The 14,821-nt window shown below is 35.5% G+C and overlaps 1 protein-coding gene across 1 annotated transcript in view; it reads right to left on the bottom strand.

Annotated features, from left to right (window-relative positions):
* The window catches only part of TTC13 (tetratricopeptide repeat domain 13), a 43,415-nt gene that overhangs the window by 4,535 nt on the left and 24,059 nt on the right, over positions 1 to 14,821 (bottom strand). Inside the window, exons 13-21 of the mRNA XM_075707187.1 lie at positions 13,807 to 13,937; positions 13,331 to 13,463; positions 12,735 to 12,827; positions 8,431 to 8,514; positions 6,869 to 6,953; positions 4,412 to 4,521; positions 2,893 to 3,028; positions 2,054 to 2,133; positions 817 to 895 (exon numbers count right to left, since the gene is read on the bottom strand). Coding sequence (XP_075563302.1) covers positions 817 to 895; positions 2,054 to 2,133; positions 2,893 to 3,028; positions 4,412 to 4,521; positions 6,869 to 6,953; positions 8,431 to 8,514; positions 12,735 to 12,827; positions 13,331 to 13,463; positions 13,807 to 13,937 — 931 coding nt within the window. The remainder of the gene's footprint in view (positions 1 to 816; positions 896 to 2,053; positions 2,134 to 2,892; positions 3,029 to 4,411; positions 4,522 to 6,868; positions 6,954 to 8,430; positions 8,515 to 12,734; positions 12,828 to 13,330; positions 13,464 to 13,806; positions 13,938 to 14,821) is intronic.

The following is a 14,821-nucleotide window of genomic DNA, read 5'->3' as shown; positions in this document are numbered from 1 at the left end:
TTGCTACTAAGCAAATGCAGTTTGCTCTTAAAAGCTACTAGGAGTTCATTGTACTGAAAGGACAAACTTCATTGTTTTCAGGGCTTTCAACAAAAGGGAAAGTCGCTCTTTCTTCAGTTATCCACGCAGGATATTTTCTTCAACAACTTTCTCACTGGAATTTCATTGATTCTCTTGACAATACATTAAAAAGACAGAGGTGCTCTCACTCCTTTCATGCTGAAAAGGTAACACAGCTAACAGACCAATAGTTGAATAAAGAAAGGGAAACACTTTATTGAGCAAGGTGGTATAATACTCAAATGCAGTCACTTAACTAGGACTTATTTTAAATTAAGCAGAATACAGAGGGGCAGGACAAATCAGGAGCAGTTGCAAATACATTTCTACTTACCAAGCCCTAAATGCTCTGGAATACATTGAGAGCAAAGACAGAAAATTTCTGCCGTGTGCCAAAAGGTTCACTAATTCTGCCCAAGTATTCTCAGAACCCTTCTCAAAGCAAGCTCGGAGAGCCACTCAGCACACTAGAAATGCTTCAGTTACAAATACGTAATTACTGTGGAACCCAAACTGCTACAATTTGAATAACCAGAATTATTGCACATACTATCCCTAAATCTCATCTGCTATCAGAACAGCAATGACATTTTCAAAACTCTCTCTGCAAGAGAGCGCTGCAAGACAGCACAGTATGCAGCTGAGCCATCTCCAGTAAACAAGTGTGCAACTTCTGTACTTTCTTACAGCTCCTTCCTCACATTTACAAGTATTACTTCCTCCATCAAGGCTGAGCCAGTATATTTTGATACTTGCCTTTCCTTTAGGGATTTTTCCTGATACTTCTTTTCCACTTGCCATTAGTGCTCCCATGATCACTGAATAAGCTATCACACTAATAAAAAAAAAAAAGAAAAAAAATCAAAAACCAAAATACAGTAACAGTCTTTCCATAATGGTATTTTAGACTACAAAACAAATAGAATATAGTACTGTTTCACAGCAGGCTAGTAAAAATTACTGTGCTAGTTACTTTATTTTAGAAGTAAAAACAAGCATGAAACACAAAACAAAATCACTGTTACTTTCCAACACCACTGGAATGCAGTTATGATGGAATGGAGTTTAACTACTGAAGAGCACTGTTTCTACAGTAGTCAGAATTATAATTTCAGACTTACAAGTTCTTAAGACTCCACAGGGCTGAAAACAAAGCAACCTCCTGTTCACAAGAAGCTTTAGCTGTAGCCCAGAAGAGTCTACAAACTCTACTGCAACAGAGCTAGAGGCACTTAAAGCTGTTGAGTTACTTAACTTTTTTTTTAATCTAACTTAAACTTTTTTTTAATTGTGAAACTCCGACAGAATTTCTGTTAATTTTTACATTCTGTAAGATAAAGGCAAAGTCTGATTACAAAAATGAAGTATCAGGATTTTTTAAATTTCACTTTCTACTGTACTATGTTTAATAATAAACTTAAAGATCTTAAGTACTTTGTGGAACAGACTCATAATAGTCTTAGATGTAGCCAGGTTTGAATTAAACCAGAATTTCAGTTGAAGAGATATGCAACATATGGGACTTTATTCTAGGGTTTCATTTGGTGACCCTAACAGTTGCAATAAATTACATTTGAGTGTATTTTATTAAAATAAGTTATCTCAAAGTATATTTTGTCTTAAATACATGTTTTGGTAAAGCTTCTTGAGTGAAATTACAGTGGTGTAACATAATATGGATTAGGAACCCAAGCATTACAATTTAAAAATTACACTTTTCAATCTGAGCTGAAGTCTATAAATACAGACTACTCATAATTTTAAATATACATGCAGCTATGAACAGTTTCCATCAATAATTTAAACTAGCTTTTAAAACAGTACTAAGTCAGTACCCATTGTCATGGCAGCACAAAATGAGAGACTGTGCAGGACACACAGCTCAACCCAGAGCTTTTTTAGCTTTTTTATATTAAAAAATATGTTAAGATACTGCAACACATGGACCAAGCATGCATCCAAGATAACAGACATGATAAAGACAATCACTAACCTAGATCCTCTTGAAAGTGGCATTAAATTATAGAAGTAATAAACTAATGACAGGATCAAGTTGCAAACAGCATCCACTTCCTAAGCAAGAGGAAAAAAAAAGTGAATTAAAGATAATTTAATAGCCAGGTAATACTATATAAAGGAACACATATAAATACCATAGAAAGGAAAGTCTTACAGTACTGTGATTATTTTTTTTAAAGAACCATTTCAAATGTGAAAAATGTCAAGCTGAGAAACTGAAGTCTGATTAACAGGTGTTTAAGCAAATTGTTTTATCTTTAAAATTTAGGTGAAATACAGTTCAGCTACACTGTGTCAAAAGATGAAATATGGAAAGCACAAGCTCAAGTAGTCAGATTCTTACTGCAATACAAATCAACACAAACAAAATTCTAGTGCTTCTCATGAATTTGTGTTACTTATATGTAGCCACCATGAATCAAATCCTAAGCAGTGCTTATATGGATGATGAGACAGTGACCCGTGACACAGACCCCTGAGAAAAATAAATAAAAAAAGAAGAGGGGGGAGGGAGGGGAAAGGGGAGGGGGGTCAGAAAGAAGCGGGGGTGGAAAAGGAACGCACTGTGATATTGAGACCTTGTCTGGACTCTCTCTAGTACTGCAGCAAAGCACAGCAAATTTTAAAGTAACAGATAGAATTATGGCAACTTCTTATGGTATTTGTCATAACTGCATTTAAGCAAGCAGTGAATTTTATTACTTAAGATCTCTGTCAAAAATTATTAGAACAGTGACTGTTAAACAGAAGGTATAAAAAAGTATATATATAATTTTATCAAGAAATTAATCATTTCCATTAAAATAGCCTTACCCCCAGCTCTGCAGACAGAATTAGAATTTTTCCTTTGGCTGTTAGATCCTTATATAGTGCATCTATTTCTGCATGATACAGCTGTGTTCTCTCTTCTGTTGTCTGAGTTTCTACTGAAAATAGTATGTTCCCTACTCTATCAAGTAGATGAAACAAAAAAGGAGGTAAGAAATTTTTTGAACAGAACTTGATGCACAATCTAATATTCAGGGTAAGTTACAAATGTACTAGAGTTAAATACCACATCATAAACTTTTTCCTATCATTTTTCCTTAAGGAGGAGATCATGTGCGTTGCCCTCATTTTAAAAAAAAAAAAAAGCGTCAATGAATTAAAAACGTTTTGTCACATTGTAAGTTTGTCTGAAAGAATACATAAAGATTGCTGTCTAATCACAGGTGAAGCACTGAAGAATACCTGACAAGGATTAGTGTTTCACTTAAAGTGTAGGTAAAAAATAAGAAATATGAAACAGTAAAATATGTTCATGGGCTTGAGATTTTTGTATACAATGTAAAGTGTAGTTTTGTTAACTTTTAAACTACCAAAATGGAATTGTTTTGGGACAAAAGCATAGTTACAAACTATGGATCAAGACAGACTGACTGATACAGAACAAAATTTGTGCAGAACAAAGTTAGACCGTTTTACTGACACCAAAATATTTTCCCCAAAACAGTGGGGCCAAATATTTAATGCCATTTCACTGTATATAGGCATATGATTTAGAATGTAAAATTAAAAACCAAGAGATACGTTAACATTTTAGAAGAGAAGTTTGGCTTCCGTGCCACTCATTGGAAGCACACAAGTTTTGAGAAAAATTCCAGTGCACAGAATTTTAAATCCCATAAGCCAAAGTTTTTAGTTAGTAGTAGGACAGTTTCTGAGCTTCAGATTAACGCTCATTCTTCAGGAAGACAAGGAGCCAGTATCCATAAAGTGAGAAATTTACTATCTCACCCAAAGAGTGGCCCACAGACTCCTGATTGTATCCTCATACATTCAGGTACTATCTAAATTGGCATTTGCAAATAGAAGGTCTGCAAACATCTCAAAAATAAACATTTAAAAAAGGCCAAAAGTCCAAATAGAAAGAGTCTCTTCCATTCTTAGATCACAGAAATCTCCATTCCATTCGGACTTTTCAGTCACTATAAGAGACAAGGTCTCACAACATGAAATGTATTTTGATACGGATAAAGACTGAGATTTTTCCTCTTCAAGTATTTTATAGTCCAAGATGAATAACAAGGTTTCTCTTCATTTTTGTGCTACATGTTAGAGAATCGTCTCAACTGGGCCTACTCCAACAATTTTATCCATATTCCCTCTTTGTTAGGGAACACAGCAGGCACCAGAAGTCCTCAAATGAAGAAATTTTTTAATCATTTACAAAAATGCCACTAGTGAAAATCAAAATCCACTTCATGCAAGTAGAAATGGCATTTGGGAAGATTAATTGCTAATACTTCATCATTACTTAATGTACCTGAACCCATGAAAATAGCAAACGTACTTATCTCCTGTTATTGTAATCGTGAATCCATCATATTCTTTTCCTTGGTCCTTGAGGCTGGGGACTTTTGTGTTGACAGTAAACCCATCTCTTGTTTTACTGTTAAACTGCTTTCAAAAAAAAAAAAGCAAAAAAAAAAAAGCGCACTATTAGAGTGAACAGAGACAGACTGCCTAGGTATTGTTTTGAAACACCTAATACATGGAGCAGAAATGAAAATGGACAAACTGAAGGAACAGGACAAAGAGTTACTGTCAACTACATTATTTCATTTATCCTTTATTTCTTACTGAATGAAAATCATAAATATTTATTGAGGCATATTGACATTCAACTTTATAACTATATAGTGAATATAAAGTGGCACCGTTTAGGAAAAGCAACTGTACAAATCAGTCTGAGTTGCACAGATTTCTCCCCAAGCTGCATGTTGATAGTAACCTTTTGGTGTAACAATGTAAATGCAAAAGCAGGAATTTGAGAGCCTGTTTTATGTTTACTCTAAGAAGTAGCTGCATTAGTCTAAGTGTGGATTCCAGAATACAGCTCACAGCAACAATTTCTTAACTTTGATCCACACTCAATTAATGTTTATCCTCATCAGAAGGAAAAATATCACAAAGTTTAAGAATTTTAGAAAGCTACATTATCCAAGTATAATACTGTAGCCAAAGAGTTGTATAAACCAGGCAAAACTGTATTTAAGCCAAAAGCCCAGCTTTTGACATACAACATTCCCCAGTTATGTGAATAACCAAACTACATCAATATTAGCAGACATTCATTTTATACAGACACTGTTAATGACTTATGCAATAGTGTTGAATGAATTACTCAGTCAATTATTTATTTTAGGATAGAACTTGTGATCCACGATGTTTTGTTTAAAGAGAATCTGCAATTATTTTAAAGAAACAAATCTAAAAGCCTCTAATGAGAAACAGCATTCCACTTTGATACAATTCAAAATGGGATACAGGAGATTGAAAGCAGAGCAAAATGTACAGGTTATAAAAACCAGGAAGAATATCTACTGCCAGTCGAGACATTTATTTTGAAATAAGTCATGTATAGTCACTATATTTATATATTTTCATCATCCTCTTGCAGTAGTCTATATTTTTAACTCCACTAATAGCATTTTTTCTGGCCCACAATTCAACAATAGCCACATTAGATGCTCTACAGGGCCCTATTTGCACATTTGTGTGTCAGTACGGAACACTTAATTGTGTATCCACCCCAACATCTACTACCTCCTCATGACAAGTTTTTGTTTAGGTTCAGTTAGTATCCACTTGGGTTCATCTTTCAAGGCCAAGAACAAGACAGTAATATAAAAAGGACCTTCAAAATTATGGTATGTTCTTTGAAGACACTTATATTAGTAACACATATTAAAAAAACCCATAGAAAAATTCAGTGCTTGAGCCATGTAGCTTCTGTAATGATATCTGTAGTGCACAAGTGAGTGAATGCTACTATCATGAACAAATCCAAACCCAGACAGTCTACCAGTAGTAGCAGGAATATATCTTCAGAGAGCTCTGTTCTATGGCAATCCATCAGCTTTGCTTAGATATGAAATTGCAAGGTGGACACACCTGATAAGAAAGCAATGAGTTTGTCTCCATTTAGACTGACTGTTTCTTCCTAAATTTTATTCTATTCTAAATAAAATCCTGTCCTAATCCTTTAAAAAGAGATACTTTGTCACAGTGTTTCCCCAAACCCAAATACTTACACACTGCTCATCCTAGATTAATTTGGGTGAGCAGGGGGAGAGGGAGAAGACCTTTTACTTAAATCCAGCTCAAGCCTTATTACTCAAGTTGAGATAAGAGTATAAATCATTTTGCATGTCATATATCCAAAGCCCTTCTACGAAGGCCACCACCAGCAAGAAGAAAATCTGCAGGTTTCCCCACTCCTTTTCTGACAGTCTTCCAAAGCGCAAGAATGTAAACCAAGATTTCATTTCAGATTAGCTATCTGTCACTAAGGGCAACTATTTCCCCGTTTCCCCCTGCCAGCGCCACCATGTACTGACCTACACCAATGAACCTAAGGTAAAAAGAGCTTCCATGTTCCTAATCTTTCAGACACACATCTTCATTTTTTTCCTTCATACTGTACAGGCATACTGTGAGTCCATTATGGTGGGTCTGACCACAACCCTTTCAGCTGATACCGCTGGCTTCAAAGAATTACATTCAACACTCCTATCATTTCTTTATCAGTTCACAGTTAAGCCAAGCCTTTCAAATATACATCACACATCTGTGTATATCAAAGGGAAGGTCATACCCTACATATGCAGATTTGAAATAACCTCAGTTAGTGCTTTCAGTTATTCATTTCAAGCTTATACACAATGGTTATATTCTGAGGAACTGCATATCTCCCAGAATACGTTTTATTATTTTTATCATATTTTGAAGTTTTTCTTTAATTTACCTTCATTATGGGAAGAAGATCTTCTACTTTATGTACTTTTTCCAAAGCTTCTCGAACCTCTAATAGTCCTTTTGGATTATTAGCACTGGAAAAAAATTAAATATGGAATTGCAATGGTTGAACACACGTAGCATTTCCGGAAGTCCATCTAGCTTTAACCTAATTAGCCATAACGGAATAAGTTATTGAAAGTTATTTAGTTATTTCTTTTCTGAAAACTAGTTCCTTCATACTTGCCCACATGCTCTCCCATTCTTCAAAAAGTAATTTCCTCCTATGACAGCTTAGCTCATTTTTTTCCGCTTCATCTTCAACTTCAAACTTCAGGTTTATCTTATTAATTTGCTGTTGGCCACTCTAAAGCATTAAACTGTTTGCATGAGTGCGTGTGGGCAGGGGGTTGTTGATGAGGAAAGATGGAAGAAGAATAGAGTTAATGTTAGAAATATTCTTCTCAAAATATATGCATCTGTGTAGCCTCAAAGGTATGCAAATACTACAGATGCAGGCACAGCTGGACCGTGAAGAAACCTATTGAACCAGTGCTCTAATATTTATTAATTACCGTACACCCAGATTTTAAGAACAGAATTATTTTAAAAATCACAGCACAAATTGCTCTGGTGTAAGGTCAAATGCTGCTGGCTCACTCTGAACAGATCTTCTCCCAATGGAGGATAGCCTTCCCAGTTACTACAGAACTTATGTATCTTCAGCAACTATGATAAATTTTCTAAAACTTAAATGTTTTCAACTGTTATAAAGATTTTCTGCACTTTCATTTTTTGATATTCAAGTAGCATAGTGAGATTGAAAAACAGAACTCTATTTAATAAAAGTTACCAGGCAAAGAAAAATTAGAGGGTTTAAAGCTAAATGAGTTTCTTTTTTTAATGTTATCACAACACTGTTGCCACAAATGAGGCACAGGTGGGGAAGACATCTCATAAGAAAACTGATCAAAGTTTGAAATAGAAGCCAACATCAATTTTCAGATTACCTTTCGTCACATTCTTTCATTCAAGATTCTACAACTGTCTTCTGTTCCAGGACAAAGTCTACCAACCCACCTACATAACAGGTAGGAGATTTTCTGCTCCTTTAAAAATACTTGTCAAACGCCAGTTTCAGTTAAAATTACCTTCCATATCTTCTTGTCTCTTTTTTCCTCACTCCTACTATTTAATAAATTAATCTCAATATTCAGAGAAACTGTACTCTATTCTACCAGGAGGAAACCCCACATCTTTAATAAATCACATTTTTAGAAAGAATTGAGACCCACTCATACCAAAACTGTGGGTACAAATTCAACAGTTATTAGTTTCTAGGTATACTGTAATTCACAATGTTTTTTCCTATTAGTTTAAGTTTCTTTACATGGCAATGAATAGGATTTTGCATTTTCAATGGGAAATAAGACAATTATAGATACTAAGAAAACTAGAACTTACTAAAATTAAAATATCCCTCAGACTTTCCGAAAGGAATGTTATATAAATTTCAAATCAGTATTACCAGGGGCATGAAGCAGGGAAAAAAAAAAAATATCAGTAAATTACCCATGATAAACAAGGATCCTATCTTTGATAAAATGAAGAATTTTCTCAAAATATTCCAGGTACCGCATGTTAATGACCTGACCCCTAGAAAGAAAAGAAAAGTTTTTTTAAAGTCTTGTTTTTCCAACCCAACATTCCAGGGCTAAGACACAAGTATTACTCATTATTACTTGACAGAATTTTATCCACAGATGCTTTGCAAATTAAAGGAATGAACTAGAGGTTTATCTGAAGTGGTGAATTGCCCATCTCCCACTTAATATAGATTCCATAGTGACCTTGCAAAAGCTCTTGTATCACTAGTGGTGTTCTCTGATAAACTACATTTCATACATATTTCCCCATTTTCAGTGTGCCCATGTCCAGTAAACCTTATCTATATAATTATCAATTTGTACAAAGACATAATCTTTCTTAGACAGTTATTTACTCATAGATATTGCAGACTACAAGAGAATTCTCAAGCTGCACACTGATTTACTTTGAGAACCAACACCCTCCAGTTTACATATTTGCCAATATATACACTGATCTGCTCTGACAGCCCACATATATTTTTCTTTATTCACCTATGTCCCTCTATATTGAAGTAATTTTGCTTTGACTCCTAACAGTTACAAGTAGTAACTGTTAAACAAAAACATCAAAAAGGTGTTGTTTTTCCCTTGGACTACTAAGGAAAAAATATACATTAAAAACTTGGTAGAAACCTGCTAGGATTATAACCACTCTGGGAGGAAAAATTACATACCATTATTGCATTTGTAGGAGTCCTTCCTCTTCTCCCAGTCTACAAAACAAGATTTTATAAAGCAAATGTTACCGCTCTCTGAGGAAGCAAAACCACTGTCAATCACAGGAAGGCGTGTACACCTAGCTTTTTTCCCCACTTTAAGTGATTTTTGGCAGCTTAAGTCCCTGTCTAATGTCTCACTTGACAGTCTCACACTTTAGCAGGCCTAGTCTCAGACTAATGGCAGAATCAGTCTTTAAAAGCTGAACAGAAGTAGAACACATATACATATCTGCACATAGGAAAGCAAGGCAGGGAAAGAGGAAGGATGAAGACAAACATATACGCATAATTTGCCCTTGTTGTACGTCCCATCATTTTCCATCTGTATTAAAAAAAAACCAATCTGTACAACAGGCAGAAGCGTGTCAGTATAATTACCTAGATTTTCCTTTAGTGGCATCTAAAGGAAAATACATCCAAACCAGACCTATCATTCTGAAAGGCCATCTAGAAGCAGTAGTACCAAGAAGAGACTTTTGGTGGGTGGTCAGAAGTGATTTGTGTTTATTCCCACTCTTTCTCCTTGTTTAATAAACACTACCACCAAGAATTCAAAAGTAGCAGTGTTCCAGAGAGTGTCTTCATTTTTTTTTTAAAGAATATTGAGTATATCATTAATGTTTAGCTGATCCCAAATCCTTGTTTTGCCTATGAAAATAACTTAAGCTTTCAAAAACATTTTCTCTACTTTAAATGAAACTTGGTAACTTTGATCATTTAAGCCAGAAAGGAGATAAGCCAAAGCTGCACTTGTCTATAGAACCATGAAGAAGCAGTGACAGCCGATATACTGGCCTCTTGAGAATGTTAAGATCTGGAAGCCTATCAAACATTGTGAAGTGCAAGATGTTTCTTACACACCTTTAACAAAAGGTCCCCAAACTGACTCAAAACAAACAAAAAAAGTTTTTGTTTTCTGACACTTTCCAAACATTTTGCCACTCTGGAAAAGAATCTTTAATTCAGCAGTCATGGAATACTAGTGCCTCCATGCCAAGACTCATTTGACAGGAATCACTGAACAATAATGGACTTAAAATGCAAAGAATTCTGAGCAAAGAAAAAGGTTATGTTAACAGATAACTAATCCAAATATTTTTGCACACAGAAATTACTGGGGTACAATTTAGACCAAACAAAACCTAGAGACAGCTTGAGCTCAGCATGACTAGATCTGTTATGAGTACTAAAAGAATACCCAACTGCTATTGTTACACTTCTTATTTGACTGAACAGCTTATATCTTTGTATATTTAGTAACCATGAAGGCTGCCATTTGACAGCCTGTTACACCTGGTTTTCAGGTAGCCATGTTATAGAAAGAATTCAGCCTTAGTCATATAGTTATGAGAATAACTTTCAAATCATAAGACAAATATAAAGCAATGTATGTCTTCCTGAAAAAGTCACAAGACCATTAAGTGATCTCAATTATCAACAGAAAGGTGTTAGCCCTGTACCCTTTAATATATTCAATCAGCAGCCATTTTACAGTTGAGTAATGCAAGAAGGAGATTATACAGATCTGTATAATCCATTAAGAGCAAATTGTCATTTAGAAATCATAATGGGCTAGAGCACGCTTCAAAAGTAAAATAAAATAAGTTGTAAAAAACCTATTACAACTTAATATATTAATTTCTTTCATCCCTCACCTCTTGTGAAATCATCGGGAAGGAATCCAAAAGCAGAAACAAATCACTATGGAAAGCTGACCAATGAAAGCAGCTATTACTTGGGATGCAGAATGATCAAACAAGTACGGGTTTCCAGATTCAGAAAGGATGCAATCACCATCAGTGCGAAAGTATGACCGACTCCTAAGGCAGCAGTATTTAGGCTGCTTCAAAACTATTGTTCCTTCCAAAACAGTGTCAAGTCAATAATTTTCAGAGAACCACTACTTAGCTATCAAAAAAGCATGACCAAAATGCTGATGAGATCCCCAAAAGTCAAGGCTGAGACAGAAACAAAAGGTTAGTATTCACTGTGGTCCTATCATTCTGAATGTTCACGAAGCTTATTTCAGGTTTCTATGAAATCACCAAAACAGCTGGAACAGTAAATCATGAATTTTGCTAGCATTCTCTGATGAGAGGAAAACAAGTAAAGTACTTTGGCCAGTGAAAAACAGAGTTGCTGACACAGAGATCCTATACAGGGACAAATTTCCCCAGATTAAATGTTCGAAGTTATTTTCAGCATGGAAATCAAGTGTTGTTACATGAATGCCCTTCTGCCAGCACAGATCACCTAGAAATTAAGCTTTTACTCTCCCATTTAAAATAAAAACTGGAAGAAACAGATGAAGTATGGAACGCATCCTTGTCTCAAAGTACAGATGGTTGTGGTTTCTGCTGCATCGTATGTGTGAGAAGAGAGAAATGCAGCAACAGCACAGACAGACAGAGCTTGGAGCCAAAATGTAACACTTGGCTTGAGGGAAGACAGAAGCCTAAGCATACCACTGTTCAAGAAGCAGCATATCCTGCAAGGCAACTCCTGATCAGCATTGGCATTTAACACTACGTTGTAACCACTCCCTAAAGTAAAGCAGAGGCTGCTAGGGTGCATTCCCTCGAGTGGAAGGAAGAGTGTGGACAAATTCTCATTGGCCTCTGTATGTGAACATTAGAATATCACTGTTTTTCTCTGCCTGAAGTAATTCTTGAGAAGGCTTTGCTTCCCTTATCCTCCTTTTCCCACACAGCTTCTCAAAAAAGAAAGAAATCGACATAAAAGCAGAATGACAGTTCAAAGACTCAATACTTCCCATGGCAGGGGGAGGGAAAAAGATGAAACCTGGCTATATATTTACTTACACAAACACACTCTGCTCCTGTGATTGACAGTGATGTTGCCACACTGAGTCTCTCATACTTCTACCACTTCATGGGAGGTAGCACTGTCGTGACTCCAATATCGAGTCTTGCAGCATGGGAGAAGATGGAACGTACAACAGTGGTTGAATCTTTTAAATTTTACCTTTGTTTTAAAGTGCAACTGTTACCTCTCACAGGTTCCTTATTTTGACATTTTTACTTTACTTTGACCTGCATTGAAAGCAACTAAAGAACTATGTTTTTCCTCTCTACTGTAAATTGGTATTAAAGCTAATAGAACAGCATTGTTTCATTACTGCTGTCACTATCTTTGAGAAACAGCACTTGCAAAAATTACAACTGTGATGAACTTAATCTAATTTTTACATTTAAGGTAATTTGTGAATTAGAAAGCACATAAAAATATGCATCTTCTGGATCCTAGTTAGCTCTTGCTATAACTTAGTTGTACAATTGAAATTCAGGAAAAAGAGGAAATGCCATGAGGGAAAATTTGAGTTGCACAAAACTGAAATGTTCCATTAGAAAATATAAAACAAATATTAAAGCACAACAGTAAGCACATATACATTCAGTCCTGTAATACACTGTCTCATGAACAGCCGGTAAGTTTTGTTACAATCCCTTAGTGTGTGGGGTAAGGCTGTTTGGTAAAACTCTCATACCTGATTAAGTTAATGTGATTATTGAAACCTCTGCTAAGGCTTCGGGCAGGCATTTGGTCCAACCAAAGCACAGGCTGGTCAGGGTCAGCTATCCTACAAAGACAAAGGACATTAATAACGGCACAAATTTCACTCCATGTAATATTTTTAATTGAGCTTTGTTCACATACAGAATAATTTTAGGCAAAAGCTAGAATTCAGAGATCACAAAAAAGAACTTTTTATTGAAACGCATGTACAATTTTCATAAGAAAAAAAAACAACTCGTAAGCATTTTATGTTGCTGGAGTTTTGAAACTGTTAGTTTTTGTTAGCCTAAGCTGCAATGTATCCTATGGTCCTTCACAACTTTGCCTCAACTAGAAAATGCTATTCCCAACTCTTTCCCTCTTTTCAAAAAGAAGAAAAATGGACTCTTTTCAGAAGTGCACTCCTTGTACCTAGCCATCCTTCTCTTTTATCAGAAGACTTTCTAGTTACAGAGTGGTAGCAAGTGTTCATTTTCTCCTCTGTGACTTCAGCCCTTTGGTTAACTGAAGGATGCATCTTTATTACAACCAACATAAGGCTTGTTCTCTCTATTCTTTTACCATTACCTTCGCCACTTCACGGCAATATCAAACATATCTCTCCACTGCATCAGTCTGGTTTTCCCATTCATCCGAACTTTTGAGTTTGCCCAAGTCCGCTGCACAGCCTGCATTACTTCTAGAGTGGCCAATCCCATTGCTGAGGGTGGAGGAGGGGAGAGGGACAGACAACAACAGAAACAGAAACCCAATTAGAGCCAAACACTCGTTTCTGTACAGATAGGAAAACTGAAGCAGGAAAGTGATATATTTACTACAAAAGAATTGCCAACATCAGTAAAATCTGGGAGATTGTGATTTCCAGTCCCCAAATAGGTCAAGAAACTGCTGACATAATGATTATTTTCATCTTAAACTTTTTATCTGATTTGAAAGAAACAGAGCATAAAACTAATTTGCAGATAGCAGAGGTATAGCATTAAATTATCACTACATTGATTTCCGCCCCCCCCCTTCAAATTTACAGAGCATTTTCAGTATACCTCTATGTATTCTTTTATTTGGAAGAAATCCTGGTGTCTCATACTGCATCATGGAACCCAGATGATCAGCTACACATATGAGTTCTTGCACATCAGGTTTATAGCTTTCAAAATTCTGAAATAATACATCTCTTAACAGAGGAGAAAAACATGCATCAGACATAACTTGGCAACAAAAGTCCTCAAAGTTGTAAACCACAAATTTGTTTGTCTGATAATCAATACCATTTGTGTAAGAAATACTTAAAAGCAGTATAAAGAACATGCATTCCTCCTCCCACCCGACTGAAAACACACAGTACATGGCAGTTACACTCAGTATCTCAAATGAAAACCTGGTCTTACTGAATTCAGTGGCAGATCTTATTACTGTCACAACCAGTATTTCACCTTCAGACTTGCTCATAGTAAGTGATACTAAATAAAGGTCATAGATAATACATTATCCTTCAATGTTACACTCACCCTGAGGAACTTTAACACTAAGTAAGAAAAGAATACGTACAGAAACCAGAAGCCTTATTCCATCATTTCTCCCGTAATGCCATACAAGCTTCTTGTGCTAAAAAGGTAGATTCTATTCCATATACACAAAAGCCATAAATTTTTAACTCAACAGTTTTTTTACATGGATAAAGTGAATACATGAAAATATATCTAGAAACTAGTTTACAGCAGGAGAAATTGCTATCTTTCCTTTAGCTATTATTTTTGAAGCCTATTCTAATAAATCCCCTGCTTTGTTGACTTAAATCACCCTCCTCCTAAAATACTGGTTATATAAATTACTCCAGAGAATATTTTTTCCCAGTGAAACCCAGCTGCCATTAAAAATCTATTGAGTATCTCGGAAATTACACCTATAACAAAATAAAAACTTAACACACAACAAGAAACTGTAATAAAGGGTGCTACATAACACTACACCGAGCATCTCAAACTTATCAACTCCTTAACATTAACTGCAAGAAAAAAGAAACAGAATAGTTAATCAGTAAGGGCATAGAATATGAAA

The sequence above is a fragment of the Pelecanus crispus genome, chromosome 3 (assembly GCF_030463565.1).
Source record: "Pelecanus crispus isolate bPelCri1 chromosome 3, bPelCri1.pri, whole genome shotgun sequence".
Taxonomy (NCBI): domain Eukaryota; kingdom Metazoa; phylum Chordata; class Aves; order Pelecaniformes; family Pelecanidae; genus Pelecanus; species Pelecanus crispus.
This window is presented reverse-complemented; position numbering and strand designations above follow the sequence as displayed.